Below are 19,729 nucleotides of genomic sequence, written 5' to 3'. Positions count from 1 at the left end.
CCGAACCCGACTTTCTGATTTTTAAGTCCGAACCCACCCCGAGCCCAACAGGAGCCTGATAGCAAGTTTTGTCTAGCTTCCTCCATTTTCATTAGTTCAGTCTGAATATTTACTGCCTCCTGCCTGAAATTCAACAATTGGCCTGTGTTGCGTTCAGGCGTTGTCACGTAAATAACAAATTTCAGCACTTGAATAGGTCATAGCACAACACAGCAGCATGTCAAAAGTTGGCTGAACCTGAACTGAGCAAAGCATGACATAGCATTTGTTATACAAACCCGGCCTGGCCTGACCCTGCGTATAGTGACACAGGGTGGTGCATTCTGGAGCACTGGTGTGTGTCTTGTCGGGGTTGTACGCTAAAAGTAATAGGGGCATATTTTTTTGCACGTGGCGTTTCCCGCCAGAGTGTTTTGGCATATTTTGCATCTAGGATGAACTTGGATTGTTTAGTTTGAGGGTGGACTCAACAGTATTTGCGCTAAAACTTAATATGTTTTTGCAAGTTTGCCAGTAATTAAAAAATCCCAAGTATATTTTGAAATTATGGGGAGTTTAGGGTTAAAATCTTATGCAAACTGTGGGATTTAGTACATTTAGTGTTGAATGTTGTTGTGCTTGTTCTAAACGTGTCGTGCTGCAGGATCACAGATGAAAAATATGAGAAAATGTAGGCAACAATAAATGAAATCAAGTTTAAAAAAAAAGGCTGAATATGTGCTAATTTTAGCAGTGCTTTCATACGTGTTTGCTCTGATGTTACTCTGTAATTAGTAACAGTAATTGTGATTACAGCAACACTTTAATAGCACTACTTGTTGAGGTAGTGGTATTATTATTAGCAGCAGTAGTATTACTAGCTTTAGCATTAGCAGGGGCAGGGCTGTTATATAACTGTATAAATAAACTGCTACAACATGGCTCTCCCGGGTTTTCTGTAGCTCCACTGATCCAAACTCATTCGTTATTTATGAAACGTTTCTAGATGCCAGTATCACCCCTGTGTGTGTGTGTGTGTGTGTGTGTGTGTGTGGGAGGTGTTTACTGCACAGACTGCTCCCAATTTCAAAGTGTGATTCGGTGACTGAGAGGTTGTTAGATTCTACATTCTCACTCTCCTACATGTACAAACACACAGAAATACATGTTAAGTAGATGTATGCACCTATTTATCACACTTTGTTTATACACACACACACACACACACACATGCACGCATGCACGCACACACACACAGGGTGCTTATTATTCATGACTTTCTGTTTGTTAGCCAACGCAGCGTGGAGAGCGAAGGAGATATCAACTATTTATACAAAACCTCGAGGCCTCAGTGAGCCGTGTTTGGTTTGTTTCTTCCAAAATGAACCTGAGAGGATAACACGGCAGAGTGATAATCCTCTCACAGCTGAATGATGATGATGATGATACCTCGGCCAAGCATGATGGGTAACAGCAGGGCTGTGGTCAGCTCACTGACCCCGTTAGGTAATCCCTGCCTTGGTTATTTATATATTTATTTGCTGGGTATTGTGAGCTGAGAAAGTGTGGAATGTTGAAGTTTTCTCGAGATTTGTTGTTAAGTTTGCAAGGTCTCAGTGTGAGGTAATGTGTGAGGTCTCAGTGTGAGGTAATGTGTACACTTGTAGAATTAAAACAGAAATAAAATCACTGAAAATAACTCGACTTTTCAACCAGCTTCTTACTGGTTTTATTGATATATACGCAATGGGGTCCAACATGAACACACTCCTCACTGGTTTGACGTGGAAATCATTGGGAAAAGGTTGTTTTATCTGGTGTAGCTGTCAAACAATCAGAGCTTTGTAGCTAAGATTAAAGGGATAGTTCCGATTTTTCTGAAGTTGGGTGGTATGAGGTACTGATCCATAGGGTGGGCAATCGTTACGATTTTCCGATACCCCTTAGTTGCAGGAAAGAAATGCTATTTCTTTAGAACAGATTTGAAATTCTAGAGGGGAGGGTTTCACCATGAGCCCCTTCAGGTTTCTCACCTCTCCTGCTCAATCCCTGCCACGTTTATTTTTATATACTTGTTTTTATCACATCTTGTGTGCTAATGAAATTCAAATTAAAACACAGGCGTATTTCCAGGTGGCAATCGTGCCACTCCACCCCACGGGCCCCAGGGCATCCGCACTGCCTGCACTGTCTATATACAGTATACACCCCTACTGGACACCATGGAAGGTAACTCTGGGATTGAAGATGTCAAATGCAACGTCTCTGCAGCGCTGCATGCCTAACGTTAGCTGTTTACCTCCAACAAGAGCTCTGATGTGATCCTATTCCCTTCAGAAGCTTCATAATCAAGCGTTGAACATCAGTGACTTTTTGGAGACTAAAATAAATCCAGAGCAATAACATCCGATGCTGAACTTCTTCTGTAATTATCAGTGAGTTTTCAGATTAAAAATGAAAGCTGGAAAATGTTTAACTTTGGGTGAAATGCTGCACTTGTCACCGTCACCAGCCGTCCAATCACAGTGGAGGAGGGGCTGGACAAATACCATAAAGACTAACCATCACAGAGGTGCTGAACAACTGCATTTTTCGATTTGGTGGACACAATGTCTTTTTAAAGTAACACTAGCAACTGTCCAACTAATGAGAATGTCCACAGACAAGAGTATAACAACCAACCAATGGACCAATGGACCAGTGTTTACAGTCTTCTAGTTTATGGTAGGTATTACACCACTGATCAATAGGGACGCCCCAGGTCTTTTATGAATAGACACGTCCATATTCTGGGTTCAGAATATGGACTCATGACAACCTCTCGTCTGTACACACATAGGTGTGTGATTTCATTGAATGATTTTGTATGAGAAAGTGTGATCGGCAAAACACTTAAAGGTTGCGGGAGTTTATAATGATTATCTTAAGCACAAACAGGAACAGCTTAGAGTGTGTGCGCTTCACAAGCTGCAGTACCTCTGGGCTCCAGGTGGAGGAGCTGTCTGTGGCATCATTCTTGTCGTAATCTGCAGGCTTCTCCGTGTCCTCACTGCCATCTGCGGCCTGTCGATTCATACTTGGGACTGGACTGTCCCTGGTGCTCGATGCCTCCAGTGCAGCCGGTCTGTTCGTAGAGACCGCCAACGGCCTCTCGTTCTCTTGTGCTGCTGCAGAGAGCGGGTCCTGGAAACCCTTCGGCGGATTCTGAGCCTCCATGTCTGCATGAGGAAGGCAACAGAGGAGGAAAGTCAGCATTAGGCTCCTCTGGTGGTCGGATTCAAATCTGTGGGTGTGAGCACAGTCAGTTTGAGAAGGGCTGGGGTTAAATAGCATGTTTTAAATCTGAATCAAGTTTTGGACCCACTTAGTGGATCAAACCTGATAGAGTTTGTCAGATTCATCAGATTTTGCCTCCCACATTTGCAAGTGACAAAGGTTTTTCAAAGATTTGACATCAAACTGCAAAAATTAGTCGATTAGTTGGTCTAAAGAAAATTATCAGCAACTTGTTTGATAACTGACCCTTCACTAAGCCCCGCCCCTTTGCGATGGTCCGACAAGCTGTCGCAGTAAGCATGGAGCCCACACTGTAACTAACTGCACTCCCTGAAGAAATATCATATTTTTGGAAAATGAAAGAGTGATTCCAGAGAGAAGCAGACAGAGGGGTCTACAGTCTGTGTTTGAAGGATATATCCAGGATGTCAAACTGACTCAGCAGCAACAACAGGTTAAAAAGACAAAGACAGTTAGAAGCTAAAGCCGAACTATAGGCTACAGATCACAGTGTAAAAGTGAACCACCACATCACTGCTGATCGCCACACAAGACAATGAATATAAAGGGAAACTTTGCTGATATTGAACCAGCTGTGTGGCATCACAGTGTGTGCAGATGAGCGGTGCTACTGCCAGCACCCAGATGGGCAGGAATCTCTGGGGGAAGTCAAACAACGTTCATCTGCGTACAATGTGATGACACAGAGCTGGTTGAATATCAGCAAAGTTTCCCTGCTTCCCTTCACTGGTTCCTGTACAGCAGGGTCGCTCTTTGTTTCACTGTTACAATCATTAAAAGCAAAAGCAGCATGTGTATACATTCAGTAGGCTGTATCTTCAGTAGCTAGCTAGCTAACCCTACACTTTTCAGGGTCTGATTTTGGTTTTGGAACAGGGAAGAAACGTATATCTTTTTCCAACCTCTCCAGGTAACGAGTATCATTAATACACGACGTGCCCCAGGCACAACATTTAGCTCCAAATCCACAAAACCAGCCTGAAAATGAAGGAAATCTGAAACGATGGCATTAGAGTCAGCCGTGTTGTTGGGTGGCCCGATGCTACACTATGATTGGCCAGTCTGCATCTGGGGGCGGGACTTAGTGAGGAATCAATTGATTAACAGATTCAGTTATTCTTCATGCAAAAAATGTCAAATATTCTCTGGTTTAGCTTCTCACGTGTGAAGGGAAGTTTTTTTGTCATATATGAAAGTAAACTGTGTATCTCTTTTTTTTTCATAGTTTTGTTTTTTACATTTAATAAACTTGACTCTCAATAAAAAAAATAATAATCGGATTAGAGGAGAAGCTAAATAATTTTTAGTTGCAGCCCTAGTTTGAACCCCTCCACCACGTGCTAACTTGCTAACTAAATAGCATCACAAAACAAATGTTCAGACCAAATTAAGCTGCCTTCTTTTAGACCAGCAGCTGGTTGTTGGTGGGTGGTGGCACTCTTCGCTTGGGGTCACTCTGTCTCAACTGGTAATTATTTACCGTCTTTTAATGAGATAACACACACACACTCACACACACAAACAGGCTGATGACTCACCTCAGCCTGTTGCCATGGCCAACGCTCTATGCAGCCATTGATATAACAGTCAGACCGACCTTAATGATGGTGAATTGGAGGTAACTGCTATTGATTGGTCTGAGGTACGGCCTGTTCTCTGAGTGTCTCTGTCTCAGGAAAGGCCAACGTTTGACAGATTACACAATATCTACTCAGTCAACACCCTACACTCACAAACAAGGTTTCTGTAGCTTCTTTTAGACATTGGAGACTCAGTTAGATGGTTTACCAGAGGACACAGTGTCAGTGATACATTTGTCATCTTTACGGGATTTAAAGGAGGACAATTTGGGTTAATTTTGGTTATTTGCACATTTAGCCTTTGAGTTTGTTGGGACAGAACAAACTAGTTATCTGTGTGAATTTCTGGATCACTACATGTCCAAACCAACTGTCAGAATAGATACTGGCATCTTATGTTTCTGCCAACGTTGAAAAGTTGAAAGTTAAAGTTGAAAAATAACATAATTTACGTTTCAACAACGCTGTGGTTAATGTGTGGCTGGTTTAGGCACAGAAACCACTTGGGTATGGTGAGGAAGAGATCATGTTTTGGCTTCAGTTAATATACTACGTCAATTTATAAATGTTGATATGATACATATGAAACATACAAATGTAACATAATACTACCCGTGGTAGTATATACATACAATGCCAACTTTTTCTTCTGGTGACTGGGCTAATTTGCCTCACACAGAAAATGTACCTGCTGTAGAGAAAGTAGCTGTACATTTATAAAGTGTTTCATCATGTCCCAGGATAAGATCAAATATTTAACCCAATAAAAACTGCACTTTGATGTGCATTTGCCTTAATTCACTCCACCTTGAACAAACTCGCTTTTTGCATATTAACGACGACTCTGTATGCAGTCGTGTTGTTTTTAAAATCTGCTTTGCATTGTGTGAGAACATCTCTCTGTCCAGTGTTCAAAAGATGTGAGTTGTGAGTATGTATCTATCAAATTTAGTCTACACAATGTTTTGGAAAACAAGAACTGTACTTTTTAGACCCATACAAGTGAATGATGAGCAATTTTAGCATATTTCTAATGAACAACTAGAATTACCGCCTTGCAGCTGGAAGCCTCCGCAAACCAATCAAGTTGCATCTACAGTTTACATCCATGTCTGTGAAAACATGAATGCTTCAGACACATTTTCAACCGGGCAGCACAGAAGATCTATACAATCAGCACAGTTTCAAGATGGGCAACTAAAATTAGAGCCACTAATTCAGTGTCTGACCAAATGTTTCCCCTTCTGTTCCTGAGATATGACGTTGAGTAATGGCCAGAAAAGTGTTTTATGCTGAACATCATGATGTCACAGTGAAGACCTTGACCTTTTGACCTTTTGGATATATAATAACATCACTTCATCATTTTATCCTATTAGACGTTTGTGTGAAATTTTGTCATAATTAGAATTAGTTCTTGTGTTATGGCCAAAAACATGTTTGTGAGGTCACAGTGACCTTAACCTTTGATCACCAAAATTTAATTACTTCGTTCTTGAGTCCAAATGGACGTTTGTGCCACAAAACTCCCTCAAGACCTTCTTGAGGTATTGCATTCACAAGAATGAGACAGATGCAAGGTCACAGTGAGTGTGAAGTTTGACCACCAAAATCTAATCAGTTCATCCTTGAATCCAAGTGAATGTTTGTGAGAGGTCACAATGACCTTTACCTTTGACCATCAAAATTGAATTAGTTTCTGTGGACACTGGTGACAAATTTGAAGAAATTCTCTCACGGCATTCTTGAGATTTTGTGTTTACGAGAATAAAATGGACAACCTGAAAACAAAATGCCTCCCACCACGGCTATCACTGCCACAAGGCATAAAAATTGATTGTTTAACCAATATTTATTAGCAATTAATTTCAATTTGAGAACTCAATACATTAGAGCGAAACACAGCAGCCACAATACAGGATACAGATTTACATCCACAGCATGCCACTCACCCAAAGGAATTAATTTTAGGTGCTGCCACCTCTCACTTTCACTGAGATAACAAACATCACTGGTGGGAAATGATAATAATGAACATTAATTCTTTGTAACTTGACCAAAAATTGCAAAATGAAAATTGTGGCTGTTGTGTGGTTTGTGTCCTCTCTGCAGGCTGATGCGAGTACTGCCACAGATAATTTGGACACACGTGCATACAACAAATTCCTTTACAGGGGTATGATCCAAAAATGCTTTGTCAGGGTATCTAAAGGTATTAGACACTTAAAATGAATGCTTTTTAAAACATTTTCAAGATATTTTTTAACCAAATTTAGGACTGATTTTTGGACAAATAATTTTTTTATCTCATTGGCAATAGTTTAGCAACTCTGTCCAATATTTAATAACCTTTTTTGCTGTCTTTTGCCTTTCTTTTTTAGAGGAACTAATGTTTTGTTGTAATTTGTCCTGTGTGGCTTTAAATCGCTCCGACTGAGGCTTCTGTAAAGATTTGTGCTTTTTTGTGCTTCCTCTTTTTAGTTATTCACATTTATAAATGTCAGTGCGTGTGAAGCAGGAGATGCGGTTTGATCTGTTGGGTGGGAAAATATCACCACCAGACCGTGACGGTGCTGCATGACTCAGGCTCAGATGATAATCCAGATTATGTTTTGGCAGATGTTGGGATTATCATTAATCACAATTTTTAGGAACATTTTAGGAACCACGTTACTTAAACTTTTGGCAATCTATGTTTAATACTTAACTACAGAAATCCATGATGTTAGATGACATGCAACTGCATCACAACTCATCGGGTTAATAAGAGCAAACAAAAGTAGAACAAAAGTATGACCCCAAAAAATTACATTAATATGAAAAACACTCTTTTCGTATCTCGTCTTTTTGTTCCTCATAAATCCCTTATCTTAATCTCATTAATTAGTTAACAAACCTACTAATAAGACTCAAACAACAAACAAGTTAATTCAACAAAAGTGAAAGACGAGTAATAAAAGCTTTTCTCTTTTGTTTGTTCCCTCTCATCCTCCCCCCCCAGGTCGCTCTTAAAACACCGGAAACCAAATGACAACAAACAAAAGTCCTAATTAATACTGCTGTGTGTCCACACATTCACAAGCAGGCACAGCGGTCCAATCACACTGAGCCTCCCTGAGCTCTTTACAGCCTCTAATCTGCAGTAAAAACGTTATCTGGGGCCTTTTGGCTTATTGACACAGGGAAGGATTAGTGCTGGATCCTGCTGGGTTTCTGTTTTTAGGAGTTTCAGGTCTCTCGCTTGACATACAACAATCTGCTCTTTCTGACCCTTCGCATATAAATGTTCTAGCAAACATTATTTTCTTAGTGACCTTCAACAGCTCTTCCTAGATCTCTGTGACAGAACTTTAACAACCTACTGGGACTTTAAACATTATGTGTTTGTGCAAAAAATAAATAAATAAAAATTATATGGTAGTACAGTGTCAACAGGAGAAAATGACTTAAGATAATAATAATTTTAAAATTAAAAGGAAATTATTATCATAATTTGTAGTTTAGTTTAATTTATTTAGGTCATTTTCCAACTTATATAACCCAAATACACTGGTAGAAAGACAATAAATAAAAAGAAACAGGACCAAAAGGTGTAGGCTGAAGCTTTTACTTATTGCACCTACCCTTTTAACATTAATTATTTTTGTCAGCTCCCTTTAAATTATACAGAACAATAAAAGAAAGTAAAATAAATTAAGTATATATAGATTATATAGGCCACATTTTAACAGGTAAATACAATACCCTAATAATTTTATAGCAACCTACATTTCTTACATATTGGCAGAAATGGAATATAATATAATAAATATGTTTGCTTTAGTGTATAATCAGCTAAAAATAAGAACTGTCATGTTTTCGTTGTCTTAGAATGAGCTGTTTAAATCTACATAGGGAGCAGGTCCTCGTCCATGGAGTCCACCATGTTGTTTCTACAGTAGCCCAGAACGGACAAACCAAACACTGGCTCTAGATGGTGTCATCTGCGTTTTTGTGTTGGCCACCGTAGTTAGCAGCCCCTCCACGATGAGCAGTTTCGAAAAGATGAAACTGCTTTATTCAGTGTTTTTATCAGTTTAAATCACCAGGTCCATTCATTTTGGAGAGGAAGAGACCTCTACGGATGATTCACTTCCTGAATGTTTGAATCTTAAGTTATCAGAAACAAAAAAGAAACAAAAGAGCATAAATTAGCAGGTGCTGGGCTAGCAGGCCATCTGTGAAGAGCCAAACAACGTTGGAGAAACATTGATTTGTAACATGAAACTGCTTTATTCAGTGATTTTATCTGCTTTGATCACTTGGGCTGTTTGTTTGGAGAGGAGGGGTCCTTTGCAAATAACTGAGCTCCCAGTAAGAACCTCCTGAACGTGAACAGTTAAGGAAGAGTTTACACTTGACAAACTGGAAAAGTTTCAGCTGATGGCAATCTGCAATCGTCTAAATCCTACACACTGCTCCTTTAAATACACAAGGTCATAGTTGTCTAACTAAACTTTAGACTTGCTCATGTATTTGAAAATTATGCATGCATTGTGCTGCAATGTTAATAATGTAAGGTATGAAATTAAAGTATTTAAATATGTAACAATATTAAAACTTTTCTAGAAAACAATCATTGGATTAAATAACCACACATTAATATAAATATTTTGTCTAACCAAGTTGCAAATTGTGAATAAGCATGGCCTACAATAGTTGTATATACAAACTAAAGCGATAGTTGTCATAGGTATACTGGTGTGGCCTGCTCTCTGACATTTTACAATTTTTATATAATTTATATGGACGTCATATCCTCCAACACTACAGTGAAATGTGTGGAGGAAGATGGTGTGTTGAGGTAAATTTTGGGAACCCACCTTCACAGTCCGATGGCTCGGTGCTGCCCTCCTCCTGGTCCGACAGTCGGGTGAATCTGTGGCGTCGGCCCAACGACAGCTGAGTCGGCTGCTGGTCGCCACTGTTTGCTGCTGCTGAGGTACGAAAACTCTGCGAACGTGACACCGAGATCTCAAACTGCTTCAGGACCTCGTCTTCACTGTCAGAGGAGCTGCTGGCATTATCATCATCATCGCCACCGTAGCTGCTCACTGGGGGGAGATAAACACAGGGAAACAGAGGGGGTGATGAGGAGGAGAAGCTGGGAGAGGAGAGGAGCAAACAAGGAAGAAAGGAGAGAAGTGAAAGACAAAAGAGGAAAGGAGAGGAGGAAACAAGGAAAAGGACAGGATGAAACAAGGAGAGGAGAGGAAAAGAGGAAACAATCCAAAAAGAAGAGGAGAAGAAGAAACGAGAAAGGGAGGAGAGGAGGAAGCAAGGATGTAGGACACAAGGAAGAAAGAAAAGGAGAGCAGGAAACAAGGGAGGGGGCACAAGGAAGAGAGAGGAGAGGAGGTATCCAGAAAAAAGGAAAGGAGAGAAGGAGACAAGGAAGAGAGGACAGGAGGATGCAATTTATAGAGTAAAGGGGAAGAGGAAATGGAGAAAGGAACAAATAGGAGGAAACAGGGAAGAAAGGAGAGGAGAGGAGGAAACAAGGAGGAAAGGAGAACATGAGAAAGAAAGGAGAGAAGAGGAGGAAACAAGGAAGAAAGAAGAGGAGAGAAGGAAACAAGGAAGGGAGTAGGGGAGTACACAAGAAAGAAAGGAGAAAAGAGGAGGAAACAAGGAAGAAAGAGAGGAGAGGACAAAAATAAGCAAGCAGAGGAGAGGAGGACAGGGAAGAAAGAAAAGTAGAGGAGGAAATAAGGAAGAAAGGAGAGGAGAGCAGTAAACAAGGAAGAGAGAGGAGATGAGGACACAAGGAAGAAGGTCATGAGGAAGAGGAAATGGAGGAAGGAGGAAACAGGAAAGAAAGAAAAGTAGAGGAAAAAGGAAGAGAGAAGAGAGGAGGAAACAAGGAAGAAAGAAGAGAGAGGAAGAAACAGGGAGGAAAGGAAAGAAGAGGAAACACTAGAATTCAGTCAAAGATAAGACGATAGAGCTCAGTGCTCTTAATTGTAAAGATGGAACTACAACATCATCTATTATATTACATATGACAGATATATCTTTATACGTATTATTATACATGTTCCACTTCTGAAACAAAACCTCCTTTTCTGACGGTCTCTGTCCAGTACATGAGTCTACAGCAGAGTTTGACTGACGGCTTCCACACAGCCTGAACTGATATTAACAGGCAAACGCACCAGAGTTTGTTTTAACCAAACCAAACAGTCAGGGGTGAAAAGGAAACAACATATAGAAATTCTAATCGTATCACTACATGTGATGTTTCAGGCACCAGCCCTTCATCAGACATGAACACGATAGGGAGACACACCTCTACATACACAACCAATGGTGGTCACCCAAAAGATCATGTGATGACACACGTAGCTATACCGAAACCAAGTGCAAACCAGTACAAAATTACACCACAGGAATACATTTACAAAACATATATTTGCAAAAAAATACATTTACAAAAAGGCCAGCAGTGCCTAGAGTGTCACCTTTTTTTGATGAGGTGCCTCTAACACTACAAAAAGTCGTGATACTTAACAAGAAATACCACATAATGCATCACTAAGGTTTAAAGTTAAGGTGAGAATGTTCACTTTTATTTTCCAACTAGCTGCTGATTTTGCCACCTGCGGCCCCGCCATGCAAAGCACACCTGCCTATGGGAGTCTTTTAGCTCAGACTATCAGAGTGCGCCTTGTAGTTGGGTCAGATGGAGGTCCGATTTGGTTCCCACCTCAAATGAATCACTCTGCAATAATATGAGACCACTTCCTTTAAAGGGTCTCACTTGTTTATGATGAATTGTACCAAAAGGGGGAAAATGAACCGAAGTTAAATTCAACTCAGGTTTGAAAATTACTGTTATCTGGGTCAAAAAAGTCCATCTCCAACAGTATCAGCCAGCTCTCAGCTACAGTATAATGAACCCATTTTGTGCAGGTGAAATAATCGCTCCTTTATGAGATATAAATGCTCATAAAATAAGTGAGGAGAGAACAAATGCTGTTTAAACCCACACTGTCGCGTTAGCAGCACAAAGGGTCGCTTCATTCACATCATAATTTGACCATAACTGGATAGCAACAGCTGAATGAGTGACGTGGCGGTGGAGCGACCGGCCCCTCCTCTCTAAAGTGCAGGTCACTCTGCCGTCTCTTCTACCTGAGCGATTGCCATGGTTACCTACGGAGCAGGAAGCTGTCGCTCTGAGTGGGCGAGCAACGGCTGATTGCTCTGTTAACTTGTGTCTTAAAAAGCTATTCGGAGGCGGAAGCTTTCAGAGTGGAGTAATGTGGCTTAATGATTACATGCAACTGCCACACACACACACACACACACACTCACACAAATACATGTTCTTGCACACACACTCAAATACGCAGGGATACAAAGAACACTTCCCACACGCTAAATGAAAAAAGGCTCCTTTATAAGTTAAAGTCCTCGGTGTATATAAATATTTAGTGAGTAGATATACTGTGTGTTTAAGTATCAAAAGTAAATTATAACAGTAACATATATTGTCCTGGTGGCCTGAGAGTTTAAGACATTGACCATGCAATCACAACGTCTCCAGATCCAGTGGTGGAAGAAGTATTCAGATCCTTTACTGAAGTTAAAGTACTAGAACTACACTGTGAAAATACTCCACTACAAGTCCTGCATCTACACCTTATTTCAGTCTCATGAGCAGAATGTACTTAGCGTATGAAATCTAAAAGCATTCACCAGAGGTCGACTGATTCATTGGTTTGGACAATTAATCTGCATCGATAAGACATTATATAAACCATCATTAATGTGGGAACAGGGCTCTAATGGCAGTCAATAGCTGTAACCTCCACTTTTCACGTGGGTACAGCTGTAAGGTTTTTGCAGGGAGTACTCCACATGCAAACATGTGTGCTTTTGATTTTGGAGTGAACTGTCCCTTTAATTTGTTTAATTAATTTTAAAATCAATACAACTGAAGATACATGGTTTTCACTGGACAGGAAGAGAGTAAAAAATCAGTAAACAGTATTGGTATGAGTGAATCATGGCTGCACTGCATGAATATGACGACTTTACTAACGAGCTGCGAGCCGAGCAGCTGATGAATGAGCCGCTGATTACTCATCAGCTGACGCTTCAGTTCTCTGACTGACCTGCTCCAACAGTTCGTTGCTGGATGTTAATGAGAGTGGTGGGATGTAACCAAGTACATTTACTCAAGTACAATTTTGAGGTACTAGTACTTTGCTCAAGTATTTCCAGTTTATGCAACTTTACATTTCTACACAACTACATTTTAGAGGCAAATACTGTACTTTTTACTCCACTACATTTAATTTACAGCTTTAGTTACTACAGCAAAATGTTAATACAAAATCCACTAACACATTATGATATATTATTAAAGATTAAGCTGGGAAAATGAAGAAAAGGAGAAAGGAAACAGGGAGGAAAGAACAGTAGAGGAGGAAACAAGAAGGAAAGGAGAGGAAAAAGGACATACAGTGGTGGAAAAAAGTTTTCGGACACCCCATGCATTTGTGAAATACTGTATTAAGAATCACTCTTCAAGTGCAATTTCTTTTAGTACAGTCACAGCCAAAATACTAAATAAATCCTAAAAAAGCCATTAAAAACTTAAAATTGATTGGTTCCATAAAAATACATAAGAAATTTTGAGTATTGGGTCATTTTGGTATCAGTGATGAAGGTCGTTCTTTTTATTAAAAGACACAATTTTTGTTGCCAAGCTTCGTGTCTACATAAAGCCAGCACATTTGAAAGTTCTTCAGACACAAAAATGGCAAAAACAAGGAACCTAACGCAGGAAACACGCCTGAAGATAAAGATTCTCAGCCAGGAAGGGTACAGCTACCGCCAGATAGCCAGGAAGTGCAGATGCAGTCCTTCAGCAGTTGGATACACTCTGCAGAAATACAGACGAACCAACAGCTTGGAAGACAAACCAAGATCTGGGGGTCCAAGGGTTTCTTCAGCAAGAAATGGCCACATCCTGATCCGCATGTGCAGGTAAAACCGCCGAATGACATCACAGGAGCTTCAGCAGCAGTGGTCAAACCAAACTGGTGTCCAGTGTTCCACCCGCACTGTACGTGGCCGACTTTTAGATCATGGGTTAAGGTCCTACAAGGCTATCAAGAAGCCCCTGATCAATGAGAGACAGAGGTTAGCCCGGCGTCATTGGGCCCAGGCACACCAGAACTGGACAGCCAGGAATTGGAAGAAGATTTTGTGGTCAGATGAGTCCAGTTTCCAGCTTTATCTTCCTCCTACTAATGTGAGGGTACGCAGAAGGCCAGCGAAGCATTATCTCCAGCATGTACAGCACCTACTGTCAAGCATGGTGGAGGCAGTATCATGGTTTGGGGATGCATGAGTGCTGCTGGTGTTGGTCATCTCACTGTCTCTGATGGCACATTGAACTCTACCAAGTATTGTACCATTCTCGAAACCCACATGCTCCCTTCTGCGCGTGCACTGTTCCATCGAGGTAAAAACTGGATGTTTCAACAAGATAATGCCCCTTTCCACACATCCAAGGCCAGTAGAACTTGGCTGCAGGAGCACCGTATCCAGGTCTTAGAGTGGCCAGCTCAATCCCCGGACATGTGCCCCATTGAAAATCTGTGGTGGATTATCAAAAGGTCTGTTTCAAAGCATAAACCAAAGAATTTAGAAGAATTAAAAGCAGTAATTCAAGAAGAATGGGACAAGATTACCCCTCAACAGTGTGAAAGGCTCGTGGGGAACATGCCAGCCAGGATTAGAGCTCTACTACGTGCCAATGGCAGGACTACTAAATATTAATTTGATGATGTGATGGTTTATTTATTTTTTGTTCAGTTTTGAACACATTCTCTATTATTTGTTGACTTTGATACCGACAATTTTGAGAACTGACATATCGAAACTGTCAAGAATTTAGTTTTGTTAGTTTTTCTTGTAAACAATAAACAAAAATATATCATTTGTATTTGTTTGTATCTGTCTAATGCAGCCACACCTTTTGAAACACAAAAAAGATTTTTCCACAAATATTTCATGATAATATTTGAGATTGTGTAAAATTTTAAGGGTGTCCGAAAACTTTTTTCCACCACTGTAAGTAAGACAGTAGAGGAGAAAACGAGGAAGAGAGGAAAGGGGGACACAAGGAAGAGAGTAAATGAGAGAAGGAAACAAGGAAGAGAGGAGAGGGGGACACAAGGACGAAAAAACAGGAAAGGGGAAATCCAGAAAGAAAGGAAAAGAGAGAAGGAAACAAGGAATTGGAAGAGGAATTGGAGAGGGGAGAAAATAGGAGAAAACAGGGAAGAAAAAAGGAGTGGATGAAACAAGGAAGAGAGCAGAGGAGTACACAAAAAGGACAGGAGAGAAGAGGTGGAAATGAGGAAGAAAGAGGAGGAGAGGAGGAAACAATGAGGAAAGGAGAGGAGTAAACAAGGAAGAAATGCGAGAGGAAGAAACAGGGAGGAAAGAAAAGAAGAGGAAACACTAGAACTAAACACCAGTCAAAGATACAGTAATTAAATCAGCTCATATTTTATATATATATATATATTTATATATTATTCTGAAATAGGTCAGTACTTTTACATTTGGTATTTACAGTTTATTCAGATGCTAATACTTTTGTGTTTTAACTTTAGTAAGATTTAGAATGCAGGACTAAGTTAGGACTTGTGACAAAGTGTTGTTAAACCTTGTCCTAACTGCTTGCATTGTTTTCCGTTGCACTGTCCTTACTTTCCGCGAGCAACGCAGCATGCAGTTTTGAGATGAACTTTTGTCGGACATCCTGTTTCTATTTCATTCCTGTCGCTCGTTGAGAGTACCTCTATGCATTAGGAAAGGCTGATTCATGAGGCTGATATGAGGAATTACAGACACGATACCTCCTTATTCCACCACAAAAACCTAAATAAGTTGGCATCTGGCTGGAGAGAGATCACAAGGGAGCTGAACGTTTTTGGTAAGAATTGTGTGGGATGCAGTAAAATAGCTTGTTTTACAAATTTGAGATGGTGGTATGATAAAGTATGGAAGCTACAAGAATGATATCTGTAAGTTACCTGCAATAGCATTTGTGTGAGTATGAATAATAAGGAAGTACGTACTCACCCACCTTTTCAGTGGTTACTCGAGAGTGATAGTCTGATGTTTGCATCCAGTTAAGACACGGTGTTACACTGTGGTATTGGTACTGTTACTCAAGTAAAAGATCAGATGCCGTATTCACAAACATTCTGAGAACACTCAGAGAGCGCCTAACTTAGCCTAAAAACTTAGGAGTGATGTAGGAAAGTTCTCAGAGCAGCTCTGAGTGAGGAAGGGACAGAAACTTTTACCTTAGTGAGGAGGTGTGGTTGACCCTGTTGCTAGGTGTGATGCTTTCTTTCAACAGATGTGATTGGTTGTCACAGACACACCCTTTTGTGGAGGTGTGGATTTAGGTGTGGTTTATTTCTGGCGTCATAGCATTAGGTGGGAAATGTGTGTGTATTCCTAATGAGATCAACCAAACATATTATCTCTGCATGATCTAATCTGTAGCATTTCATTTAATCACTGTTATGCAGTGTTTGGAGAATGTCTCTCCAACCTCTTTGTGTTTCCACATTTTCTCCTCTGATTAACTCTTAAGGCTCTTAAAGTCCTCCTCCCTGCTCCTGACAGTTTGTAACCTTAGGAGCTCTTTAAAGGTCTAAGTCACTCTGTGAATAACTTCTAACTTTACAAGGACCTAGTCTTAACTTAAAGGGGAAATTCTAAGAATTTTTGTAGAATTTCGTCACTAGGAGCGACTCTTAGCACTAGGAAGCTTCGAGAATACAGCCGCTGATTTACTTCTGCCTGCCCACTGGTCATTATTTAACATAACTACTGTGTACACTTCTTCTCACTCTTTGGTGAAAGTACAACATGCTTCTTGCACTTTAAATATATTCATGACAGGCAGTCTAAACTTTGAACGACTACATACATTAATTCTATTCAACGTAACTCACACACACACACACACATACACACACAGTCATTTGAATCGTAGATACATAGAGTCGATGAAAAGAATCATTTCCGTTGTGAAGGTCAGATGCGACCTGTTCATCTGAACATGTGCTCAGTTTGTAAAGACACACGTGCATCTTACTTTTCAATAACGTTGTGTCATACTTAAGTCATTCATAACCCTATAGATGAAAAGAAACACGTGTGTACAGGACACTAACTCACTGGAAACGTGACAACCTGACAGAGCACATAAGCAGTGATCCTTGAGTGGAAGTAACAGTACAACAATAAAAGCATACATATGATTTAAGTCCCACTTCTTCATGGACATGCACCACAGTCAACAGCTGGATGGATCATATATCTCCTCATCATATTCTGATTATTTAATCTCATTAAGTAAACCTTTAAAACCCTTCAGATGATGCCAAGCAAAGACTGTTGCTCTTAGTTCCAGAAAACAGGCACAATTTTAATTTCACAACAGTGTCATAGTTTCTGTTGTCACTTTTGTTACCCTAGATTTACTGAAAGTAACACGCTGTTTTCATTGTTTGCACCAATGAAACTATTTAAATCAGATTACAGAGTCCAGCTTCAAACTACATTTTTACATATAATTTGACTAAAACATCACATCAACATAACATAGCATAAGAGCCCCTACCTCGTCCGCTGACTCCAAACAGGATATGTTGTTTGTTCAGGAAATCGACTGGAAATACCAGAGACTCCACCTGCTGCAGGTGAGAACCAACAAACCAGCACAGTGTTTGCTCAGTGTTTGACTCACAATCTTCACCTGGATTCAACCATCCGGCTGGTGGCAGTGTGACTTATTCTTTCTTTCTTTTTTCAAATCCGATTATAAAGCAATAAACCGGGGAAATCTGAGTTTTTTTTGCAGCTTAAAATGCAACCAAACTTTTGAGTTAAAATGATTCACAGCCAGAGTTAAACAAGTGTGCAGGATTTACCCTCTTGAGCCCACAGAGGAAGCTCTCACTGTCAGGTTCTAACCATTTTTACAAGCATTATTATTTCAACTTTTTTTGTATAGTTCAACACTGAAGTGATACTCCACTCAAAATGTTTACAGTATTAAAAAAATATTTCCTCCTTGCCCAGAGTTAGATAAAAGGATTAATACCTCTCTCATATCTGTCCAGCGAACATGTAGCTGCAAAATATGCTGGCAAAATTGTCTCTCAGCTGGAACCAAAAAATAACAGATTTTCCTTGACCTGAACAAACAGACATAGTTTTTGTTCGCAAATTAAATTATCTTTGGTACATCTTTTTCCAACTGGTGCTCAGTAACATATCATTAGCTCCTCATGGTTCTCTCCTGCAACTGGACTGGATGCTGTTAAGTCCCCAAACTGGACTCCTCCCTCCCCCCCGGCTGCACCTTGAGATCCTGTCCATGACTATGACTAACAGAATTGGTGACAAGGGACAACCCTGCTGGAGGGCAAAACCAGGCCAGCTGTTAGGAAACACAGGCAGGGGGACAACTGGGGGATGGGTCCCTATACATTTTTATACTTCCTGCCAATATAATCCAATTGATAATATGTCCACATGTATTTTGTATCTACTTCTATCTACTGTTAAGACCTTGTTTTCTTATTTTGAAATGCAGAGGTAGTCACATGTGTCCTGGGCCAAAAATAAATAATTAGAGAAAAGTAAAATCAAACACTGATAGAGGAAATTTTATCATTAGGTCAAATCAAGAGTGAACAAATATTTTTCTCTTTTTGCCCACTCGATCTCGAGGCCACTTTGATTAAATACTGCTCAAACTGTGTGCAGAACTGAAATAGTCTAATGAGTATATGGCTGTCAACTTTGAGTTTTCCAGTCATACCCAACTGACCCAGTTATTATAATTATATATAATTACCCAATTTGAAGACTGTTTGTGGACACCAGTATGCAGAAATATTTAAATACACCATTTTGAAATTTTTGAAGATAGCATAACATGATTGATACCAATGGACACCTTAGGTCCTGTAGTTTACTATGATCACTGTAGCTTTAAAACTGAGCCCAATACAACAGGTTTTATTTGCTAATATTAGTCTGCCTCGCCTCTCACCATCAGCTCTGCCTGTCATACCTGCTCCTTCTTTATCTTATTTGCCAGACATGTGTCCGCTGCCTCTCTTCTCCTTCAATTTCTTGTTCTCTCTTTACCCTGACTTTTCCATTAGAAGCCCCTGATGTTTGGTGAGATATTCTGACTTTGCTAATGAGGCAGCTGTCTGTCTCACATGTTTAAATTAGCAGCACATGGCACACCTGACCCATGTCAGATGGACTGAACCATTTCACAGTACCTGCACGGGGTTAGGAGTATCAGATGGCATGTTGAAATGTGTTGTCATGTAAATACATATAGAGCGTACTGTTAGTGATTTAAGTCAGTAAGTAAGTTGTTGTACTTTGATCCAATTTAAGGGTCAACCATAGACCTTTTCATGGGCCCCCTCTCGGCCTGGGATGGGGTCATCTGTACCCTTTCACACCCCCTGACAGTAGGCCCGTTTCCACAGCAGGAACTTTGGGGTAATTTTAAGGGGCCAGGGCCATTGGTGCGTGTCTCCACCGCAGGAACCACCCCCGAAGGACAGAGTTCCGGAACTTTTACAGGGGCTAAACAAGTCCCTGCCTCGGGGTAGGTACTCAGAACGGGCCCGAGAAACTCCTGGCTGGGGCTTGGGGTTTACTTGGTGCTGATTGGATATACTCAAGGCGGGATGTGATGTTTTGTAAATAACAACATGGTTATCGTAGATTGGCTGGGCTAACCGTTAGCTGTTAGC

At 40.4% G+C, this 19,729-nt stretch overlaps 1 protein-coding gene across 4 annotated transcripts in view; it reads right to left on the bottom strand.

Moving 5' to 3' along the window:
* syt16 (synaptotagmin XVI) overlaps positions 1 to 19,729 on the bottom strand; it is a 56,786-nt gene that overhangs the window by 7,939 nt on the left and 29,118 nt on the right. For all 4 annotated transcript variants that reach the window (XM_078175268.1, XM_078175269.1, XM_033641921.2 and 1 more), the window contains 2 exons: positions 9,719 to 9,949; positions 2,956 to 3,197 (listed from right to left, as the gene is read on the bottom strand). In XM_078175268.1, the coding sequence (XP_078031394.1) occupies positions 2,956 to 3,197; positions 9,719 to 9,949 (473 nt within the window). The remainder of the gene's footprint in view (positions 1 to 2,955; positions 3,198 to 9,718; positions 9,950 to 19,729) is intronic.

This window comes from Epinephelus lanceolatus, chromosome 15 (assembly GCF_041903045.1).
Source record: "Epinephelus lanceolatus isolate andai-2023 chromosome 15, ASM4190304v1, whole genome shotgun sequence".
NCBI classification, from domain to species: domain Eukaryota; kingdom Metazoa; phylum Chordata; class Actinopteri; order Perciformes; family Serranidae; genus Epinephelus; species Epinephelus lanceolatus.
The sequence above is the reverse complement of the archived record's forward strand: the minus strand, read 5'-3'. Positions and strand labels throughout refer to the sequence as shown.